The 15,224-nt window shown below is 36.5% G+C and overlaps 4 protein-coding genes across 4 annotated transcripts in view; 3 read left to right on the forward strand and 1 right to left on the reverse strand.

The window, feature by feature from the left end:
• Nucleotides 1-2,601, forward strand: part of LOC107656980 (PDZ and LIM domain protein 3-like) — a 5,298-nt gene extending 2,697 nt beyond the window's left edge. The window contains exons 2-7 of the mRNA XM_016444952.1: nt 509-660; nt 879-963; nt 1,048-1,235; nt 1,414-1,547; nt 1,928-2,039; nt 2,141-2,601. Coding sequence (XP_016300438.1) covers nt 509-660; nt 879-963; nt 1,048-1,235; nt 1,414-1,547; nt 1,928-2,039; nt 2,141-2,309 — 840 coding nt within the window. The 3' untranslated portion in view covers nt 2,310-2,601. The remainder of the gene's footprint in view (nt 1-508; nt 661-878; nt 964-1,047; nt 1,236-1,413; nt 1,548-1,927; nt 2,040-2,140) is intronic.
• A 140-nt stretch (nt 2,602-2,741) lies between these two features.
• LOC107656796 (protein Daple-like) lies at nt 2,742-5,281 on the forward strand. The gene is made up of 2 exons (XM_016444747.1): nt 2,742-2,757; nt 4,344-5,281. The coding sequence occupies exons 1-2, from the start codon at nt 2,742-2,744 to the stop codon at nt 5,279-5,281; spliced, it is 954 nt and encodes a 317-aa protein (XP_016300233.1).
• A 671-nt stretch (nt 5,282-5,952) lies between these two features.
• Nucleotides 5,953-11,825, forward strand: LOC107656418 (ufm1-specific protease 2). The gene is made up of 12 exons (XM_016444285.1): nt 5,953-6,072; nt 6,281-6,359; nt 6,491-6,674; nt 6,794-6,854; nt 6,942-7,096; nt 7,251-7,443; nt 9,146-9,292; nt 9,813-9,977; nt 10,054-10,178; nt 10,741-10,817; nt 11,341-11,465; nt 11,720-11,825. Exons 1-12 carry the CDS (start codon nt 6,070-6,072, stop codon nt 11,804-11,806), a joined length of 1,401 nt encoding a protein of 466 aa, XP_016299771.1. The 5' UTR covers nt 5,953-6,069; the 3' UTR covers nt 11,807-11,825.
• Nucleotides 11,826-12,782: 957 nt separating this feature from the next.
• LOC107656428 (ankyrin repeat domain-containing protein 37-like) lies at nt 12,783-15,041 on the reverse strand. Its single transcript, XM_016444297.1, has 4 exons — nt 14,909-15,041; nt 14,544-14,696; nt 14,307-14,398; nt 12,783-13,027 (listed from the first exon to the last, which is right to left on the reverse strand). Exons 1-4 carry the CDS (start codon nt 14,930-14,932, stop codon nt 12,805-12,807), a joined length of 492 nt encoding a protein of 163 aa, XP_016299783.1. The 5' UTR covers nt 14,933-15,041; the 3' UTR covers nt 12,783-12,804.
• Nucleotides 15,042-15,224: the final 183 nt, after the last annotated feature.

Genomic DNA, 15,224 nt, shown 5'->3' on the forward strand with positions numbered 1-15,224 from the left:
GAGAGAGAGAGAGAGAGAGAGAGAGAGAGAGAGACATACTGGTCTCCATGTTTTATGGGGACATTCTATGGAGGTAATGTTTTTTCTATGTATAAACTGCATTTTCTATCCCCTTACCCTCACCCTAAACTTACCCCTCACACAAAACATTCTGCATTTTTAGATTTTCAAAACACTTAATTCTGTATTATTTATAAGTTGTATTCCTCATGGGGACTAAAATGTCCCCACAAGGTCAAAATGTACTAGTATTACTATCCTTGTGGTGACTTCTGACCCCCAAAACAGGGAATACCAGGTACACACACACACACACACACACACACACTAAAAAACTAAGAACTATCAATAAGAGTTAACTTAAGAAGAAGAGGAAGAAGAAGACGAATTTACTTTTTAAACATCTTTTGTATATTAAACATAATTAAGAACAGGAACTGGAGCTTTGCCATTTGCTAACACTTTCAGTTGGCTTCTGCTTATGTTGTCTACTTTTTTGTGTTTTCAGATATCACCAGGAAGTACAGCTTCCAGAGTGAACCTCTCTCCTGGAGACATCATCTTAGCGATAGATGGAGTTTCTGCAGAAAACATGATGCACTCTGAGGCTCAGAATCTAATCAAGGATGCCACCTACCAGATCACACTTACCGTAGAGAGGTCAGAGGTCATATGAATGTGCTTGGGTAGAACTTGCTGGACAGCAGCACATCATTTTGCACACTGCACCACATGGTGGAAGTGTACATTAGCTGGCAGCTGATGTGCATTAGCTTTTTAAGAGTTTTGGGGTTTTGAATGTATTCGAATAATTATAAACAGACCAAATAGGAAAAGCAAGAAATAATTACAAATGTGATCATATTATTGTTTTGCAGACCAGAGACTAAGCTGTGGTCACCAAATGTCACTGAACAAAACAAAAGCCATCCATTTAAAATTAACCTAGAGGCAGAGAGACAAGTATGTGTCTTCATATTTTGTGTATGATGTCCATCTGTATCATGTGGTTTGATATGATCTAATGCTTATAATTTTGCCTGACAGGAGTACAGACCAACAGGAACAGGCCATAATCAAAAGGCTTCACCCTTTGTGGCCGCAGCCAACATCGATGAAACACGTCAGGTGGTGAGCCCAACCTACAACTCCCCTATTGGCCTTTACTCTTCAGGCAATATCCAGGACGCCTTACAAGGGCAACTCAAGGGCCTCATCCATAGCAAACCAGAAAGGTGAATGTTCAACACTTCATACCTGATCCGGAATTCAAATCAGTTAATGATCAGAACATGGGTATTTCTGTATTGTCAGTATAGCGCTGAGCTGATCAGGAATCACTGCTCGGTTATCATTGTTTATTGAAATATAACATCCAGTTGGATCCTACATTGAAATTGTGTGTGTGTGTAGTCCCAGGAAACTTAACAATATAGAGGAGTCCGAAGTATATCGGATGCTGCAAAGAGATCAAGATGAGGATGAACCCCATGAACCGCGACAGTCGGGATCCTTTAAAGCATTACAGAGCTTTATCGACAGTGAGGGTATGACAAACACACATTAACAGTAACAGATAGACACAAAAACAAGAGAGACTGCATATTTAATACACATTATGCAATATGCACTCTTGGATGTGCACTACATATTGTTAAATAATACATTAAATGAACATTGGAATATTTGAGAAAAAATGTCTGACCTATTTTAGGTGTCATTAAGAAAAAAATGGCAGTTTTGCTCATATCAGATCCAGTGACATGTTTCCTCTGAATAGATAGTGCACATGTAAACAAATATTAGAATTGCAGTGGGGTACCTACACTAAACAGTACTTCCAACATCTGCAACTGGATTGGATTCATTCAGGTTTACAAAATGTAAACATGACTGATACTAGGATTCAGATCTTTTTGATTGGCAGGTACACGTCCATTAGTGACAAGGAAAGTCCGTGCCCCTAGGACCAAGTCATCTGCTCCTGTGGGGAACTTGCACAAGCTACCAATGTGTGATAAGTGTGGTAACGGCATAATGTAAGTCAGGCCACTGGAAGTTCATTTTTATTCAGGAATTAACAACGTTACATTTATCTCTATGGATATCTCTGATTGGTTCTGTCTGTCTGTTTTCTCAGTGGGACGGTTGTGAAGGTTCAGGATAAGTTTCGTCATCCGGACTGTTTTGTGTGCGCTGAATGTGAAGAAAACCTAAAGCAGAAAGGATATTACTTTATAGATGATGAGCTATACTGTGAAACCCACGCTCATGCCAGGGCAAAACCTCCTGAGAGTGCAGACCTTTGACCTTCTCTTTGTTCTTTTGATTACATGAGGGCACAAACTACAAGTCAGCTACTCAGTGCATGAACATCTTGTTTTAACCACAGGCATAAAGTTTTACCACAATTCATGCACAATCATGTCAACCAGATACTGAAAGACACATTTATGGATAGTGCATTGTTGTGTCATGTGTGCTGGGATGCAGTATTTTGCACTTTATAGGAATAGGATGTGTTGACTGAAATATGTTTGTATGAATAAAGGTTTTGTTTTTGGAGAATCATAATATCTCTTATCAGGTGTGTTTGAGCAGAAAAGGGGAGCATTTTCCAGACACATGAAACATAATGTCCAACAAGACTCAGAACAAGTGGTTTTTTGTCTTTATATCACCGCCGTCATGTTTGATGTGCCTGCAGGTCACAGGAAGAATTTGCTGATTCAATAGGCTATATGTCAAGAGTTACAAGTAAGCATTTATTAATTTCAATTCTGAATTCCTTCTTTGTTCTTCATCTGTCATTACTGGTAAAGAAAAGCCTGCTTTGGAATTTTACTGCCACCTGGAGTGATGTAGTGTCCTGCCATGGTATACAGTGTATAGCCAAATATATGTATCACCAATACCAACAAATAATATATAATATATAATACAGGTGCATCTCAATAAATTAGAATGTCGTGGAAAAGTTCATTTATTTCAGTAATTCAACATTCAACGTGAAACTTGTGTATTAAATCAATTCAATGCACACAGACTGAAGTAGTTTAAGTCTTTGGTTCTTTTAATTGTGATGATTTTGGCTCACATTTAACAAAAACCCACCAATTCACTATCTCAACAAATTAGAATATGGTGACATGCCAATCAGCTAATCAACTCAAAACACCTGCAAAGGATATATATATATATATAAGCTTGAAAAAAAAAACATTTTCACCCAAGTGAAATGTACCTTATTTTTATTCATTCTGTTTTCTCCATCTATCACATTTACCTCAATCATGCCCTTCATTTCTGTATACTTCTTCACTGTTGCCTCTTACAGGCAACTTGGACATGGATGTTGCAGAAGCTGAAAAATATTACAAAAATTGCTGTTATAACAAAAATATTTGCAATAGGCTGCATGCTGTATATTAATTAATCGATCAGCAGGTGCAGGATCTATAGCTAGCTACAGGGATCATGTAAGTTTTGAACCTAACAATTTGTATACTCAAATCGACCGATGGTCAAAATTACCCTTTGGTCATACAGGAAATGAAACAATATTGAACTAACGCGCGGCTAATATCTTCAATTGATTAAAAAAAAAAATAAGAAGAACAAAAGGTCACGAGGCGACGTAGGCTACTGCAGTGACGCGAACCGCACGAGAGGAGACTAGCATGTTACCATAGATACACTCTAATTAATGTAGGCCTAAATGTGAGTCGAAGCAAGAAGCCTAAGCGAATTATCAAAGTGTCTTCCACTTCGCGGTAATGTATTTTTCACCCACAGATAGAATCAGGATAACCTAATGAGGCGAATATTACAAATTATTAGGTAATAAATGGTATAGCCTAATAAAGTGAGTTGGCATCTTGCATAATGTTAGCTACATAAGTAATAATTAGCCTAAGTAATAGGTAATAGGTTATAAATGTATATTTACTCCTGCTCTGTTAATATTATTCCTTTTATTATATTATAGATATTTATAGATATTAAATAAAACCTTGGTTATAAACTAATAACGTTATGGTTAGTTATCTTTAGGCTATTTGTATTGTTGGTGTGAACTGTGAACGGACCTTCGATTAATTTTACTCGGTTGAATCAAGTTGTTTGTTGGTTGGTTTACACAGTTAATGATATTGTATATATATTTCTTGTTTTTAGTAATTAAAATCGGTTCAAATGGTTGCTATTCTAAATTGAGGTAAATAAGGTTATCCTTTTCAGGAATCGGACACAAAAGGAAAGAAGTTTCTTGTATCAGTGAACAGGGTGAAGGCGAAAGCAAATAGCTCTACATAGACCTGATAAAGGACACACATCTCTTAAAGCCACGGATATCATGGAGAAGTCCAGATTTTCAGACGGTAGTTCACCATGTGGGTTAAATTCTAACCCTTCCATGCAAACAAGAGCAGGAGGAGCCCAGGCTATGGACATCAAGTCTCAAGCAACCACAAACCTTAAAGGCACTGTGCGTCTTAAGGAGGATAGCTTGAATAAGAAAGAACAAGAAGCAAGCTGTGCTACCCGTAAGTGTCCATTTGAGGGGTATTTAGAAAAGTGGACACGGTTAGAGAAGGAAAACCTAGAAGTTAAGAAGAAGCTTAAAAAGATGGAGACCTATTCAAGAGAATGCAAAACAGAGCTGCAGAGATTTGTGAAGAGGTTTAAAGAGTTTAAAAACATCAACAAAGACCTGGATACGAAGAACAAGCAACTTCTCATTAAAAACCAACAAATGAGGCAAAGAATTACAGAGGTCTTAAAGCAGGACAGACCTCAGTCTGAAGATCTGGAGAGACTCCCATGCCGTGAACACCAGGAGAAGCAGCAGCTTAGAGAAACAGTCTTTGTGCTCCAAGAGAGGGTACATAACTTAATAGAACCAGTCAGGAAATCTCATGGAATGAAACAGGATGCAGAAATAACCGAAGAGAGGAAGATCCTAACTCAGCTACAACAGGAAAACCAGACTCTAAGAGAGAGACTCGACCACAGCGGTCAGGTCATAAAAGATGCTGAAAGTAGAGCAGAGAAAGTTCAGGAGGAGCTGGATGAACTAGAGTGCTGCCTGCTCACTGTGCAGACTGAGAGGAATCTGCTGCGGCAGGAAGTAAAGAGGCTCCATAAGGAATATATCAGCCTTACTAACATCATCTCAATGCAGCTGAAAGAAAACAACAAAGCTGCCGGTCTCAGGGAAACCCCTGAGAGCCTTGCTTTACAGTCCACCACAGTAAAGCCCACCAGTTCAGCATCCAGGTAAGAAAACTAGTTGAAACAAACAGTAAAACTGATGAAAATTTCGATTGTTTACTACTTACAAGTTGACTTTATTTTTGAATGATAGGAGAAGACACAACATAGCAGATAAAGGTTCAATTTGAAGACTTAGATCCATGAAGAACGAGGAAATACAAAGACCTGGAAAAAATATCAGAGAACTGAATGGTTCCTGAAACAGAGATTTCATATGTTAACTTGAAATAATAGCCAGTAAAAGTGTAAGAGTAAAGAGGCTGCTTTTTGTTATTTTCAATTGTATTCAATTGTTATTTTATTTTGTATCATTATTATTCCTTCTAAAATAATCTGATCTGATAAACACTTCATTAACAATATTCTGTCATTAAATATTAGATATTATTGTCATGGTTTCATAACTGTTTTTGCCATTTTTCTCTCTCTCCCACAACTATTGTTTCTTTTTACTGTTGAAGTCTAAAAAAAATGAAATAAACATTCCCAAGCAAAATTACTTGTTATGAAAAACAAATAATAATTCTGTATTTTCTTTACTTACAATCAATTTCTAAAATGGCAAAGTAGTACAGTAGGCTACAGTAGATTTTTTTTGTCATGGTCCTGTATTTGGATCATTTACACATTGAGCAGTCACATTTAGGTCAGCAGGGGGCAGTACGAGACTGTACTTTCCCTGTGACACGAAATCAACTTACGCGAAGAAGATGCGGACGCGTTATGATACTTCATCAAATATGTCAGCCTCCTGGTGACAGCAGCTGAATTTGATCATTGATCGAGGGAATTAAAATGGTAATAAGCTATTTTCAAACAAACTGTTGTTGAAAACAAAACGCCTTTTTCGTGAAACCATAGTTGCATACAATATTAATATAGTATGAACTAGCATTTTGTCAACACATGCTTCAGAGAGAATTACTTACTGTAACGAACAGCAAGAACTATATGCTCAATTATTTGAATCTTATGTAGTTAATGATGTGTGTTTTGATTTCCCCAGGTTCATTCAGAAGAGTGTGACATTATATTTCGATTGAAAGGAATCTTGGAGTTTGCTTGCCAGCTTGACAACCCAAATGGTAAAGCTCAAATTCTAAAAGAATGAGCTTGATTTGTAAAACTTCGAATTTTTAAAATTAACTTTCTTTTATGAAAGCATATACGCTGGTTATGAAAGGAGAAAAAGAGTCTCTGTGTTCCCTTCTTGCAGGTGCACAAAGTCAAGGCACGATATCAAAAAGTTTCCAGGGTCTCCAATCCAAAGTATCATCCAAAAATATTGTTTTAACTGTCTGTAACAGTCCAGTATTAATATGGCCTAACACTGGTTTCCAGTCAAACGTGGAAAGCTTGACAGAAGCATCATCATGTGGAGATATTCTGCAGTATATAGAGTATGTATTCTTACGCCTTTCATATCTTTAATGTTTGTATATGGTAAATGTAGAGTATTATACTGTATGCACAGTAAGGATGTTAACAAAGTATAATACTTCCTTATTGCTATTCACAGGTTAGATTATAGTGGGAGCAAGAAGTCATCAAAAAAGAAAGATAAGAAAAAATCTGGACCTGTGAGAGTCTTTTTCTAGAGTATTTGAAAGGCAGTAACCGTTAACAGTCACTCTAACAGTAACTCTCTGCTGTCCATCTTTATCTAGACCGTAGTGAATATGAAGCTGTTGTTTGAGGTCACAGAACCTGCTGGGAATGAAGCTCCTAGTCTCATCAGAGTGAGCACACAGCAGCATTGTGTGAAGATGCCACTGCCTTTAGACTGTGTTCTGTCTGTGACCACTGATGAGAGCCTGACAACGTGAGTGCATTTTTAAAAATTTTTTGGCTCAGGTTCTCTTAAAATCATAAGGTTTGTAAGGAAGTGTTTTTACTGCTATGATTTTAATGCTAATTGCAGAGTTGTGAAGTACAGCAGAATCATTGTTTGTGTGTGTGTGTGTGTGATTGTTCAGTGTGTGTACAGGGCTGGTGGAGGCATTAAATAAGCAGTTGGCAGACATGGAAGAGGTGGTGCTACGATACAGGAAGGGCTCCTCTTTCCTGGTGCCACAGCCATTTCACTTTCAACTGCCTGAACCAGCTGGGTTCACTACTGTAATCTACCCTGCAGGAGTGCCAGACAGCCAGCTACAGGATGCCAGAGAGGCAAGACATGAGCACATGTACTACGTTCAAAGGTTTAGCACAGGGGTGTTCAAACTCAGTGCTGGAGGGCCGGTGTCCTTCAGAGTTTAGATACAACCCTAATAACACACACCTGAACAAGCTAATCAATGTCTTACTAGGGCTGTGTATTGGCAAGAATCTGGCGATACAATACATATCACGATACAGGGGTTGCGATACTATAAGCAAGGTGATATATTGGGTTATTTCTTATTTTAGGAATAGGATATAATTTTAGGAAAGCTGTCATTAAGAACACACCACCATATGCAAACCTTAGAAATAAATAAATTATTATAAATTATTTAACCAGAACACAGTGGGATCTGCATTTGCAGTCAGTCCCTGTAACATTCAACGGTACTAAACCACTTTTTGTGCAGTACGAGTAAAGGGGGAAAAATTAAAGTGATTGCAGGATTCTTTAGTTAAATTTATAATAGGCCTATGTATAAAATTTATTTTATAGAAAGGCCATATATTTTTAGACCCTGCTTTAAAAGTTCACAGTTAAGTTTACAAAACATACAATGCCATAACATTTTGATCTGAACAAAAGAATTACATCTGCTTAATATCAATGAAAAATAAAGTGCTTGCAGGATTCCTAAAGAAAACAAAACAAATGTAAAACAATAAAATAAATACAGATGTTGAACCTTTCAACTTGGATTTCACCCAAATGATGCCACACTTCAGCTTTGTACACCGAAACAGGAGCTGGAACAATTCTTTCGTCCTCCATTACTAGCAGTGAACTATATTAACGCTAACATTAGTGCCGTGCCCTAATGCTAGTATTTCCTGTCAATGTTTAAGTTCAGAGATGAAGACTGCTATAGTGGTCGGGAAATAAACTCAAAACAATCTTTTTTTTTTTTTTAATATCGATATTTTGTTTTTGAGAATCGATACAGTATCACCAAACAAAATATTGCAATACTCGCGTGTATCAATATTTTCTTACACCCCTATGTCTTACTAGGCATACTTGAAACTTCCAGGCAAGTTGGAGCTAAACTCTGCAGGACACCGGCCCTCCAGGACCGAGTTTAGACACTCCTGGTTTAGCGTCGGTAAGAATAATAATAATAATAAAATTTAAAAATTTAAAAATTAAAAAAAAAAAAAAAAATGTTTGTATTTAGCAAGTATGCATTAAATTGAAAAAATATATATAATATTTTAATAATAATAAATTAAAGTAATACATTTTTTGTACTGTCTGTTCATCAAAGAACCCTTAAAAAATGTAATACAGTTTTCACAAAAATATTAAACAGCACAACTGTTTTCAGCGTTGATAACAATAATAATAATAATGTTTCTTGAGCACCAAATCACCATATTAGTATGATTTCGGAAGGATCTTGTGACACTGAAGTCATGGCTGCTGAAAATTCTGCTTTGTCATCACAGGAATAAAATGCATTCTAAACTTTCCTAAAAAAGAAAACATTTACTTTAAGTTGTAATAATTTTTCACTTTATTACTGTTTTTACCTGTATTTTTGTTCAAAAAATGCAGCCTTGGTGAGCATAAGAGGCCTGGACCCATCTATTCAAAAAAATTAACTTGCTGACCTCAGACTTTTGAACAATATTTTAATCCTAAGAATTGCTATTTATTAGTGACTCACATGAGTGCTCTCTAAACCAGGTAAACTTCCTTTGTGTGTAGGATCTGCACAAGAGGTTTAAGTTGCCAAGTGACAGGCCATACCTGAGACGTGCCAATGCCTTTCATTTCCCTGATGCAGCCTATAAAGACGGTTACCTCCGCAATCCCCACATACACCTGAACCCACCCAACATTGAGGATGCTAAGGTGAGACTGTGCTTTAATGGAATAGTTCACCCACAAATTAAATTCAGTTGTTCCAAATCTGTTATCTTATTGTTACTATTTATTTCTTATTTTTTATCTGTAGAACACAAAAGGATAATATTAAAAAAAAGTTCACACTGCTCTTTTTTTATACAGAGACAGTTCAAGCTACAAAAAATACGCCAGTATACATAATGTTCCATACTACTTTTTTAAATTATGGTCAAAAACTTTTAAAGTTAAATGATAGTTTTAAATAAGAAACAGATCAGAATCAGATCTTCCCAATGGCACATTTGGCTTGTTACTTTAAAGAATTACATAATTGATGATAAATGCCAAAGAAAATTGCATGGGTGGTGAGCAAATGATGGCAACATTTTCATTTATGGGTGAACTACCCATTTTAAAGGTGGTTTAATATGTTCATGAGCACTTTTTAAAGAGCAAAATCTCTTGATGCCAAAAGTAAAGTTGAACCATTAACACTCTTGTCTTTGTCTTGTTTTTCTCTCTGTAGCTGTATCTGGTGCAGGGTGTGTACAGTTATCATCACTACATGCAGGATCGTGTGGATGATGATGGCTGGGGATGTGCATATCGTTCCCTTCAGACTATCTGCTCCTGGTTTCAGCAGCAAGGATATGTGGAGACAGCTGTGCCCACACACACGCAGATCCAGCAGGTAAACAAAATTGTCATTCAATGGGATGTGCTTACTTGTTATATGTATTTAAGAGGAACATTTGTTACTTTTTCAGGCTCTTGTGGATGTTGGGGATAAAGAGCCACGATTTGTGGGTTCACGTCAGTGGATTGGCTCCATCGAAGTTCAGGCTGTCCTTAACCAGCTGCTGGGGGTCACCTCAAAGATCATGTTTGTCAGGTATACAAAGTGTGTTTAATGTTTGTTTATTGTTTAGGGTGGTAATACGTTTTTCCTCTTTAATGGCCACAACAGATCATATTGGAGTAGATTCTGAAAACTGGACACCTTTTTTTCTTCCATATACCACTGCATACAAGAGGCTATGAATTTTGGTTAAAGGCTGGAATACACTACTCATATTTTAAACACATTTTAAAACACTAGGCATCATTCACTTGCCTTCTTTGTAAATTATTACAACTCTGGGTATCATACACTAAACAACGAAACAAGGATCACACAGCACCAGACACACACAAAATATGTGGTCTAAAATGAGCTCAAAATATGAAACATGTTTGATATCCTTGACTGCATGCCTAAACTGAGAATTTGTGAAATCTGTCAACTCCGACAAATTTGCTCCAAATCAGATATCAGGGCAAAAATCTAGGCAAGCCCTGTAGGGTATTCCAGCTTTAAGTTGAACTAAAGCTGATGCAAGCCTGTGCTAACATAGATTTACAATAAAAGTTTCTGAATGGTTTCAATTATAAAAATGATTGTCTTTCTGTTAAAGTCAGGGATCAGAGCTGACAACCAAGGGCAGAGAGCTGGCCAACCACTTTCAGACCGAAGGAACTCCTGTCATGATTGGTGCGTTAACATTGTTTAGCGCCTTCCTACAACTTGTGATTGGATAGGAGCAAGGTTCACCCCATAATCGACATCTGATCTAACATACTTGTATCTTATACACTGCTGTTCAAAACTTTGAGGTTTGCTGTTCTTTTCTAACTTCTATTATTTTCTCAAGAAATATTGAAAAAAAAATGTTTTCAACATTGTAATAAGCAGTGGTTGTTGGTCACCAAATTCAACATATTAGAAAGATCATGTGACACTGAAGATGGGAGTAATGACTGCTGAAAAATCAGCTTTGCCATCACAAGAATAAATGACATTTTAAAATATATTAATGGAAAATATTTCACAGTATTTCTGCTTTCACTGTATTTTTGAGCAAATAAATGTAACCTTGTTGAGCATGAAAGACTTCTTTCAAAAACAACCTCATACTTTTGTAGTATAGGTAGCTTGTTTTTTATGCATTTTTTTGTTTTGCTATCTTTAGATGTAAATGGTAATTGAAAAATAAAGCCAATATTTTTCTTGCCAGGTGGCGGAGTACTTGCACACACCATTTTAGGCGTAGCATGGAGTGAGAACACTGGACAAATACGCTTTCTTATCTTGGACCCTCACTATACTGGTGGAGAGGACCTGCAGACCATCACTGACAAAGTACATTTGACAACACTACTCTAGTCAGACCATTTCATTTTAATTAAAAATAAATAAATATAAAATGGTTCTATTCTGTCTTAATGATAACAAGCTACTTTAATAATAAACAAACTACTACAACAATAATCTTTTATAAGTTATTTTATTATACCCAGACACACATGGGATTTAAAGTGTAACATGGTTTAAAACATCACTTACTTGTTCAGAATTAACAACTCATTTGTTAATGATGTTTGTATATTTTTCAGGGCTGGTGTGGATGGAAGGGGCCAGAGTTCTGGGATCAAAATGCTTATTACAACCTCTGCCTTCCCCAGAGACCCAAGACCATCTGAGTCACGTGCATGACACTTATCCACTTTTATTCATACTAAGTTCATGGATACACAGGAAGTCTCATGTGGAAATGCAAACCGACATGTCACAAAAAAGTGATTTATTACTCATTGTCCTTACAATGTTTTACATGTCCATGCCTATTGTAACATCCGTTTTCAGTCACGCTAAAGGTTACATTCATTTCAGAAACATCTCGCATGATTTTCAGTCAGGCTGCAAACGGATGATATTAATGACGACATATCCTCGAGACTTTTACCAGTTCATCAGACATTAAATTCACAAGATATCTTTGAACCGTCTACACAAGATAAGGCTTCCTGCAAATCAATAAAAAGAAACCGCAGCTAAAATATCTTCCTAAAATGGCAAATGTTTCCTTAGTCATTGACTATTGCAAAGTCTCTGACTTTGTGAGGGTCTCTAACTTTTCTCAGAGACCTTTGGGGAGACTTGAACCTCTGCTTAACTAATCTTGCCTTATTAAGAACGTCTTGATTAGCCAAGCTTGGCAGCAAGTCAGCTCTCTTCTCTTTTGCAGCCACATATTTATACACTGTCATAAAACTCTGAAAGCATTTCAGTGCCATCAGAGTTTTTATATGATTGCTTCACAACACACATGTGATCCAAGTTAAATGTTGCACTTTTCCAGTGAGAAACCCACAAGTCTCCCCCAAAGAAAATTCTCTGCTTTTTCCTTGATTCCTGTCTGCTCTGTGTTGGCAGGTATATGTATGGAGCATGGCTCTGAACCGTTCTGGAGTACTAGTGTCAGTCATTACTATTGTACTTAAGACTCCAAATCACTGACCCCAGAACGGTGTCAATTTATCTTGACTGCTGAGGCAACAGTATAGGCTCAATACCAAATGTCCACCGGTAATTCAGACTCTTGATGACATACTGATACTTCTGTTTACCATTCACACCAGTTATGGTTAAACAGCCTATATGTTACTTCAAATTCTCTCTCTCTCTCTGAGAACATTCATCACCAGTCCCGTGCTTTTTTTCCGTCTTGAGCGCTGGAGCATTCGCAGCCTCTCTTCTGTCCTGCGAGAGTGCTGCTCAGTATGTGCCGTTCAGTGAGGGATGATAAAGAAGCGTTCTTTGAGTCTCGTGTTCTGCGATGCATGTTCAAAAACCTCCCGCACTCCTCAAACCCACAAGACCATGCAATATCTTCGGCTGTCTGTCCACCGTTGTTGCAAATGCTGAGTGGAAAATGAAATAGTTAATTAGAGAAGTGTTTATATTCATAAGATGGTTATAGTTGTTGAGGATGATGTTTGCTTTAACAGGTAAACACAGGAGCATTCCTGTTATGTTTGAGCTCTTTTGAAAATTAATATGCCTATGTATGTCTATCTAATCTCAAGAATTGTATTAACTGTGCCTTTGGATTGATTATATAAACAATTGTAATAAAATTAACAGCTAAAGATAGGCATTTTTCAGTAAAGAAATTGGAACATTTTAATAATCTAAAGAACCTTTTTTCAGTGTAAAGAATCTTTTGTGGAATGAAAAGGTTCCATGGATGGTAAAGGTTCTTTGTGGAATCATTGATGCCAATGAAGAACCTTTATTTTTAAGAGAGCGGTGTCAAGCTGATTTAGATATTAAAAGTAAGATTTTTTTTTTCTTTTGAAGGAAATGTATACTTTTATTCAACAAACGTGGCGGTAAAGACTGTCACACTTACAAAATAGGCTAAATAAGTAAAAAAAAAACAAAGTCAAAGAATCTGAAAATGTATCACTGTTTCCCTAAAATATTAAGCAGCACAACTGTTTTCAACACTGATTGTAATCATAAATGTAATCATATTTCACAGCCTTGGTGAGCATAAGAGACTACTTTTAAAAACATTAGAAAAATCTTAATGACCTTAAACTTATTAAAATATGTTTTATATGTTTAGATGTAAAATATTATTTTTATTTACACTACCATTCATGTCTTTTGACACATTTTGATAGCTTTTAAAATTAACATTTTATACATAAAATAAAAATATTAATATTATATTATTATTGTAATTCATAAGATTCTATGAATGTTTTGAAGTGAGACAAACCAAATTATATATGTTACTGAATACACTGTAGAAGCGACACCAAAGATAATATATTTTTAAAAAATGATAGAATACCAAAAAAGTGATATTGAGTATATGAAAAATCTTTAAAATGATAACCAAATAAAACAATATTCTCAAGGGGAGGAAAAAAAAGTGAAGATAGCATGTTAAACTAATGTTAACTCCTATGTTCACGAACATGTGATGGGCTACTGTGTTGAAATAAAATAAAAATATGATTTCCAAACAAATAAGATTATAAAATGATTGGGACAATAAATGTACATGTACTGCATACCAAGAATGGCACTATAATTTTAGTTTCTAAATATGCAAATATTGTGAATATTTAGCAGTTTCTCTCTGTCAAACAAATGCTTGAAACAGGAACTATGAAACGATACACTTACTCGAAATGTGCATCACTTGCCATCAGCACACTGATGCACTCCAAACTGCCCGCTCTGGCTGCTTTATGCATGGGTGTCTCTCCACTCGCGTCCTTAAGAAAATCACATAAAAAGTTGAAAAATAAAATGCGAAAAGGCTGGACATAGTGATTACCTTACAGGAATACCATGATCATCAACACAAACCTAAGTAACTACTGCTGATTTAAATAGGGGACGGTTTTAAAGACTTTGTACCTGCTGGTTTGCATCAGCACCGGTTTGCAGCAGCCAAAGCAAGCAGAAAGCCTGCCCTCCGCATGCCGCGAGATGCGCAGGAGATTGTCCGGAACCATTCAAACCTCCATTCACCGCATACCCGTTTTCAAAAAGGTTACTCATGCAGTCCAGCTGAATGTATATGTAATGAAACAGAAACAACATTTGAACCTTAAGACTTACCGTTTTCTAATAAAAGTTTTAAAGCGCGTTATGAGTTTTAAAATTGACAAATATAATGACTCGTTTTTTAAATGCTTGAAACAGATTTTTTTTACTACTTAGTTAAACATGATGCTTTCTTTTCATGCCCATAATAGTATCAATTAATTAAATTGACTCACCGACTCTGTCTCAAGCAAAAACATAGCTGATGTCTGGATGATTTCACAAAGAATATGCCGTATAAAAGTTTAACTGGGCGTGACACAGTCACTCCACTGTTGATCAGAAGTGTTCTGCAACACAGCACACAGACCAATGTAGTACAATGGAAAAGCAGAAGTGCAGATGCTGTTTAGACCACGTGGTTCTTTGATACCGACCAATCATGATCAAGAATGGGCGGTCATTATCACGTGACTGCATCAATCCTCCTAGCTCGCGAACAAGCTGTGCAGTTCCACCCGTACGCACTTTGTTCATCAGAGATACTCTGCT

The sequence above is a fragment of the Sinocyclocheilus anshuiensis genome, unplaced genomic scaffold (genome assembly GCF_001515605.1).
Source record: "Sinocyclocheilus anshuiensis isolate Anshui unplaced genomic scaffold, SAMN03320099.WGS_v1.1 scaffold85, whole genome shotgun sequence".
Lineage (NCBI taxonomy): Eukaryota > Metazoa > Chordata > Actinopteri > Cypriniformes > Cyprinidae > Sinocyclocheilus > Sinocyclocheilus anshuiensis.

Excerpts from the sequence above, each read along its gene's own strand:
- LOC107656428 (XM_016444297.1), bottom strand. The coding sequence starts at position 14,932 with ATGTTTTTGCTTGAGACAGAGTCG. Across the intron at positions 14,697-14,908 it reads TTTTGCTTGAGACAGAGTCG|CTGGACTGCATGAGTAACCT; the intron begins GTGAGTCAATTT and ends ATATACATTCAG. Across the intron at positions 13,028-14,306 it reads GCAAGTGATGCACATTTCGA|CATTTGCAACAACGGTGGAC; the intron begins GTAAGTGTATCG and ends TTTTCCACTCAG.
- LOC107656418 (XM_016444285.1), top strand. Across the intron at positions 6,675-6,793 it reads GATATTCTGCAGTATATAGA|GTTAGATTATAGTGGGAGCA; the intron begins GTATGTATTCTT and ends TGCTATTCACAG. Across the intron at positions 9,293-9,812 it reads CCAACATTGAGGATGCTAAG|CTGTATCTGGTGCAGGGTGT; the intron begins GTGAGACTGTGC and ends TTCTCTCTGTAG.